Source organism: Bos javanicus, chromosome 4 (assembly GCF_032452875.1).
Source record: "Bos javanicus breed banteng chromosome 4, ARS-OSU_banteng_1.0, whole genome shotgun sequence".
Lineage (NCBI taxonomy): Eukaryota > Metazoa > Chordata > Mammalia > Artiodactyla > Bovidae > Bos > Bos javanicus.
Genome location: NC_083871.1, coordinates 67,623,779 through 67,631,336, shown reverse-complemented (window position 1 = coordinate 67,631,336; position 7,558 = coordinate 67,623,779). Strand labels below are relative to the sequence as shown.

At 44.9% G+C, this 7,558-nt stretch overlaps 1 protein-coding gene across 1 annotated transcript in view; it reads left to right on the top strand.

Moving 5' to 3' along the window:
- Nucleotides 1-452: 452 nt before the first annotated feature.
- Nucleotides 453-7,558, top strand: part of CHN2 (chimerin 2) — a 341,634-nt gene continuing 334,528 nt past the window's right edge. The window contains exon 1 of the mRNA XM_061414246.1: nt 453-534. Coding sequence (XP_061270230.1) covers nt 486-534 — 49 coding nt within the window. The 5' untranslated portion in view covers nt 453-485. The remainder of the gene's footprint in view (nt 535-7,558) is intronic.

The window sequence follows — 7,558 nt, the reverse complement described above, 5'->3', positions numbered from 1 at the left end:
GGAGGTCGCTCTGTCTGTCTGTCTCCCTCTGCCTTTGCCCGGGCAGCTTGAAGTGCCGCCGGAGAAGCGGGAGCCCACGGGGAGGGTGCGGGGAGCTGGTGGAGGGACTCTGGGCCGCCCGGGAGCCCGGGTCCCAGCCGCGCGCTGCGGAGCGCGGACCGCAGCTGAGGCTGGGCTGGAGGCACGATTCGTCCGCTCCGGCCGCCCCTCGGCCTCCCTCCGCTCCCACCTAACCCCCGGCACCCGGAGAACAGCGGGCGAAGGCGCCGAGAGGGACGGAAACCACAAATAAATAGCGGCGGCAGCAGCGCGTCATCTGGCGGAGCAGGAAGTGCAGGCAGAGTCCGGAGGCTGGTGCTTTCTGAGCGTCCCCCGGACTTTGCCATGGGCTGGGGGCCGCGGAGGCTGCGAGCGTCCGGGCCAGGGCAGCGGCGGCGGCGTCCGCTCCGGGGCTGAGCGAGAAGCGTCGCGTGGGGCGCACGGAGATGGCAGCGTCCAGCAACTCCAGCCTGTCCGGCTCCTCGGTGTCCTCTGGTGAGTTTCAGCCCATCGGGAGCGGCTGCCCCGCTGGGTCTCTCGCCCCCTGCCCGCGCCCCGCACTCTGGGATGGAGAGAGCCTACCTGTGGCCGTTCTGCTCGCTCTCCCGGAGTGAGGGCAGGCGGCCGCTGTGACACTTGTTTGGCTGGCCGGCACCCTTGGGCGCCCACAGCACCTTCGCGCCTGGAATCTGACAGCACAGAGGTGGGAGAGCGGGGGCGCCCTTGGTGTGCAGAAGTGGGGTGTTTGGGGATTTGTGGAGCAGTAGGCAAGAAGCGAGGCGAGCAGGGCGGGCTCGCACTTTCTAGCGCCGCTGAACCAGGGCTGGCGGGTCGGGGAAGGTGAGGGTGCCGCTGGGCGCCCCGACCCTCTGGCTGTGTGCGGTGCCCATTCCACTGGATGCCCAGATTCAAGGCAAGGGGGAGCAAACCCTCGCTCTTCGCATACTTCATTTTCTTTGTTTGTTTCACAAATTAGCTCCGTGGAGACGCACGCTTGGTGTATGGACTTGAGATAGGGATAATAAAGGGATTCTGTCATTCTGGTTCTGATTGAAGTTAGAGACCGGCGGTCAAGCCCAGCCTCTGACCATTTGCCCAGTTTCAGGGGTGTGTGTGTGTGTGTGTGTGTGTGTGTGTGTGTGTGTGTGTGTGATTGTCCTCTGTGGCCTCTTAGAATACGTTTGGTAATTTTACTTTCCAGGCATACATTTTTTTTTTTTTTCTTTCAAGTGTGGCTGAGCGAAGGAAGGGCTTCTTTCAGCTTTTCTATGGCTGATCAGCGGGTCTAATTGAAGAGAAGAAATCGCTAATGAATCTGAAGGAGTAGGAATCAATAGAAGCAGACCCTCTGGATTCTGAGTATGACAGGTTTCTAATCAGGATGATGCATTAGGTAGAATGCTTCTACCGCTCTGGTCATTGAAAACTTTAATGACAAACCCTAAAGGGATAGCTGACAAGACATTTACTGTACTTTACAGTATTCAGGGGTCAAGAAGGTCTTGAAGTCCTAATGGAAATGCTCAATATATCAATATTGTATTAATTTCTATTGTGTGTCCGCTTTAAATTATTACTCCAAAAATTAAACTCAGAGAAAGAAACGTTCTATTGGAGGCATTGGACAGCAAGCCAGGCATTAAGGAACCCTATCTCTAGATGTGTGACTAATTAAATCATAAATGCAAGGTGATTTGACTAAGGTGCAGTTGCGACATGGAACAAGGTGATTACTTGAAAGTCATCTATTATCTTTTTTGGCAGGTTTTAGTTCCAGTGAAATAGCACTTCCTTTCTTGATCATTACCAACTGATGAAAAGCACAGTGGTGTTATGTGTATGAGGTAGTCGAAGTTTCTGGTAGTAGCAGCCAATGGGGCAGAACAGTCATATCTTATTAAGAGCAGCAACAAGTTGACCGCCTGTGGTTTTAATTCTGAGAACTCAGCAAATGCTACAGCTTATTTTTAGTATCCTCAAACCACTGATGCTGCTTTTCAATTCATTTTGGTTGACTAACATTGAATTTAAAATACAGTGATGTTGGCTTATGGTTAGCATATGGTTACCCCTCTTTGAAAATGGCCCACAAGATGAACTGGTGGGAGAGTGGTAATGAAGGGAAAGAAGACAAGAGAAAGGACAATAAGGCAGTACTATCATATGATTTACTGGTGTATAAATTACAGGTGCTGTGGCATCCGAATTTTCAGATCTTGATGAAAAATCTCCTTAAGCTTAAGGACCCTTATTGAAAAACCTAACTCAGCCTTAGGAAGAATACATGGGTTTGAAGCAGCACTGTATAAGCTTTAGATGACGTTGATTGCTTTGTAGATAGGATAGAAATGCATGTGAAGGTTCTATTATATTTTTTGCTTTATTTACCACTGTTTTAAATCCTAATGAAAACAGAGAAATAACAGGAAAGCTGAGATTCAAAAAGTGGGCAGGGATATGTCATTTAATATGAATCAACCTAGCCCATGAGGTTATATTGGCTAATTCACCACTTAATCAGGCACTTTGTCTTGAAAAATATGAGAACCAGAATTCTCTTTTTAAGCACACTTACCATCATGTGGATCATGAATAATTCAGAAAACACAAGCAATTCACACCTGTGAAAAGTGTTGGGCAGGAAAGATTAGAGCTTGTTTGTGATGGCAGCTGGGTTCTCAGGCAAAGGTCAGAGTCTGAGAAAGAGGGCACTTCATCAGTCTATTAATCACCGTTTTTTCCATAGTAGGTGGACCTACTATGTGCCAGGCCTCAGGTTGGCCTCAGTCTCCGCTTCAAGGAGGTTAAGTGAGGAAAATAATTTAAGGATTCTTTAGAGCTTCCCTGGTGGCTCAGATGGTAGAGAATCTGCCTGCCATGGAGGAGACCCAGGTTCAGTCCTTCGTCAGGAAGATCTCCTGGAGAAGGAAATGGAAACCCACTCCAGTATCCTTGCCTGGAGAATTCCATGGACAGAGGAGCCAGGCAGATTTGGTGCATGGAGTCGCAAAGATTCGGACCCTACTAAATGATGAACACACATACCCCTCTAGCTCTGAAGTTTTGTGATATTGTCCTTGAGCTTGGCTCCACCAGTGGATAAGTTGGGGTGTGTTATTTAACTTTTCCAAGCCTCAGTTTCCTCATCTAATGCTAATAATAGGAACTATTTCATAAGAATGTCACGGAGATTAAATGAGGTAATGTGTATAGAACATTTAGCATAGGGTGTGGCATTTAATGTTTGCTCAGTGTGAATAAAGTTTGTTCCTTGGAGGAAGGAAAAAATAAAAGCTTTCTCTGGCTCAGACTTTAGGTACAGAAGTAAGTCCAACACATATCAAATCTGCCTCTTGCACTGCATGTTAGATTTGGTCTTGAGGTTTGAGCTCCATTAAACAAGCATTTATTAAGTTTCTTTAGGCTTCAGGCATAATCACAAGTGTTTGGAATAGAAAGATGAATCAAGACCCTTTCCCTCCCCATCCAGCAGCAGAGATGGACAAACGACCATCTGTATTCTATTTTGAGAAAATGAGTTATGGGGAGGAGAGTACAGGGAGGAGATGGATGACCTCAGTTGTGAGGGGTCAGTAGGGGTGACTTATGACTTGGGCCTTGAAGGATGAGTGGGATGTTTTCAGAAAACAGAGAGCAGGAAAGGCATTTTAGGGAGCGGGACAATCTTAGGCAAAGACCTGGAGATAGGGAAGTTCATAGCCTAATTTTCAGCTCCCTTCTTAGGGCTATTCATCTGGTTTTTTTGGTGGTTCCTCTTCTCTGGACAGTTATGCTTATAGGCCCATCAACAGCCTCAATCATGGAGCTGCCAGAGCACTCAAGGCTGCTGCTGTGGGAGGATTTCTTTCTGTTCAGGTAGCAGTGGGTTTGATGGTACAGCTCTCCACACCTCAGGATATATTTGAGCAGTTGAGCACTAAGAAGGGAACAGTTGATTTTGTAGTCTCCAGCACATGGAGAGGTAAACTCAAATAGAATACCATGGGTAAACTTCTCTTAGAGGAATAGCTGTGGGAGGTTTACGTTTGGATGGGTTTGTGTGCAGAGTAAAAATGTAACAGTTTATTCATTATTAAGCCTAACATTATCTGATTTTCCTGTAAATGTGTTCTTACTTGCTATTGGTGGACCACATCGCCTACGCATCTCATTTATTCTACATTACCAGCTGGGACACAACAGATGAAATAATCAGGTTAAAATTAATTTTTAAATACATTTTCTGAGAACTCTTTAGAAATTTGCTTCTGGAATATTCAATTATGTATAAAAGAAATTGCTTTGCCTTTGTTTTAATGATAACTGCTGGTAATTAAATTTCACAATCACCTAGATTGGCAGGAGGGGTTGATAACCTTTATTATTTTAAATTGGGGGCGGGGGGGGGGGGCGGAATCCCTATCCTTAAGCTTTTAATCTAGCCTGTGGTACTTGATTATATGCTGAAATAAACAATTGTTGATTTGAAAAATACTTTTCTTAATGATCTTGAGTCAGATTTGCTTTTATAATTGAAATAAGAACTTTTTGCGTATTACTTATGTGATCACCAAATGGATAATTTCACAGACAAAAGAAAAAAAAAAATCAACCATAGGTATACATATGTCCCCTCCCTCTTGAACCTCCCTCTCATCTGCATCCCCACCCCACCCCTCTAGGTTGTTACAGAGACCCTGTATGTATACCTATGGCTGATTCATGTTGATGTTTGGAAGGAACCAACAAAATTCTATAAAGTAATTATCCTTTAACTAAAAAATAAATTTAAAAAGAGAAGAAGAAAAATCAACTCAAGTAAAGTATTAGATAAAGAAACTTCGAGATGTTTTTCAGTAACTGAACAAGGTAAAAAATTAAATATCAAAAGGATTCTTGGGATAAGAAGTTAAGATTTTGAGAATATAAATGGACTGGATTATAGAAATGAAATTGACATGGACTTTTGAAATTAAAATGCAAATATTAATAGAAAAAAGTAAAACTCAGTGTTATGTGCAGTCTTTGAAACTTTAATTGGGAAAAGAACATTCCTGAATGGACTGAGGGATTTGTTTTTCCAGATTCTTTACAACAGTAATTCAGGCCAAGGGAATAATGCCATTTTCTCCTGTCAAACTGGTGTTGATCCTAGAAATGATAAATAGGAATTTTCATTACTTGTTATTGACGACTCACAACCAGTGGCATATACAAATCTTTCACATTCCTAGATTCAGAAGGCAAAACTGAACTGTAATCATGCTGCCAAGACTTATATACGTGTAATTAGAAACTCCATGGATCTGATACTGCAAAACAGGATATCTTTGTTGAAACAGAGAAGTTCACATTGAGAAGTCTTCTACACCTTTAAACTTCAGAAATATTCAATTATGTGTAAGCCAAACATCTTTACCTTTGTTTTAGTGTTAATTGCTGGTAATTTAATCTCAATTACCTAGAATGGCAGGAGGATTTGGTCACTTTTATTTTAAATTGTGCACAAAAAATTGCAATTTCAAAAACATTGCAAATTTGACAAAATTGCAAAGCTGAGAATTAATCCCCTGAGAGAAATCATTTACTGATGAAAGCTATTGTTTTTCTGCTGTTTTTCTGGTGACCTTTCTACACCTCATTTTAACTTACTAGATTCTCACTGTCCTCTGTGGTACCTGAGATGAAAGTGAAAGTGAAGCCGCTCAGTTGTGTCCGACTCTTTGTGACCCCATGGACTGTAGCCTACCACACTTCTCTGTCCCTGGGATTTTCCAGGCAAGAGTACTGGGGTGGGTTGCCATTTCCTTCCCTTAGAGGATCTTCCCAAACCAGGGATCGAACCTGGGTCTACCACATTGTAGGCAGACACTTTACCATCTGAGCCACGAGGGAAATCAACCTGAGATGAACCCAGTGATATAGAATCTGAGAGGAAAGGCAGCTCTTCCTAGGCATAACAGCTTTTTTTGCAGTGTTTGACAAGGGCCCACTGATCTGTGTACTTTTGCTAAAATGCCAGATGCCTCCCCTGCTCTCACTAATCCCATGAAGAGTTCTGAATGACCTTCTCTTTGGGGGTCAGCTTTGGGGGGATGCAAACCCCCAGTGTTTTCCAGGCCAGTCTATGCAGGGCTTCACTGGGCAGTGTCCTTTGTGCTGCCACCTGGGGCTTGGCCAAGTGTCTGTCCTGCCGAGGGCCGTCTGCTGCCCCGCAGGGTGCCTGCGTTCACACAGTGGTGGAGATAACCGGACTTTGGGGTTGGAAAACCTGTACATGAGCAGTGTCATCTTGGTATGGTTTGGGGAAGAGTTTTTGGCCAGAAGATCAAGATTCCTGCCAGAAGATCAAGTTAGACATAGAGAAGGCAAAAGGAACCTAGTGATAGACCTAAGATTAATGGCACGCAGCTGTCACTCATCCATGATTTATCTTTTATGAATGTATTCACATTTCATGGCTCCTGAAATATGTCATTGAATTTTCAAAATGAATGGCTCCTTCCCTCCCTTCCTCCCTTCTTTGTTCTCTCTTTCTCCCTGTTTCTTTTCTCTTGTGTTTTTATGTTGGTCAGATTGCTGTTTAGAGATGTTTCAGAAACCCTGCCTTTGGTCTACTTTCCTGTTAATGGTTCCCGAATCCTCGGGGCACCTTGCTGCCTCTCTTCCCACTTGCTCAGTGGGGAAAGGAGCTGCTGTGCTGTTTCGCACATGGACTCTGGTCACAGGGTCAAGATGGACGTGTCCATCTGTGGTGCAGCTTCGGGGCTGTGACAGAGCTCACTCCTCATGTGTCTCAAAGTTACTAAGAAAAGCAGAGGTTTGTTGAAAGTCTCCATGGTTGGAGGAAACCCAGGTAGGAATATGCTGGACCCACACACAATCTGCTCTGCCAGGGCACTTGGGGTCTGAGTCTGAAGATGGAATGTGGGTACCGGGGAAGAGCCATTCACCAGATGATTGTGCAAATAACCTGCCTCTTCCTTCAGTTACTAGAAGTTGAACACCTTTGTGAGGACCAGTCTTCATATATAGTCTTTACAGTGTGGCCTTGACAGTGTGGCCTGGACAGCATGGCCTTGCTTCAACAGTGACCCACGTCACCCAGCTTCAGCCCATTCACAGAATCACCTTAGCAGTTTAAAGTGTTATCTTCAATCACCCAATGTCTGAGTTCCAACAGACATTCTCTAGAAAGGTGCTCAATTACTAACCTTGTTTAAAATGTCATCATCACCCCAGATCAGAGGGGACATTGTTATATTCCTGGAATTGAGATATGTATTACTCACATACTGTGCAGGCCGCCAGTCACCCCTTGCCCTGGTGGCCTGTGGAGGAGAATGCTTTGTTGAGGAAAGAGGCTGGATGCCACTGGGCTGGCAACTGCTAGGTCTGGAGAAACAATCTGCTCCCTTGAGCTGGAGAGAGATGCCACCTTCTGAAATGTGCCTTCATTAGATGTTGTAGGAAGAGCCCTAAACGTGGAATCAGAAGATTCTGGACATTTAAGCCTTTA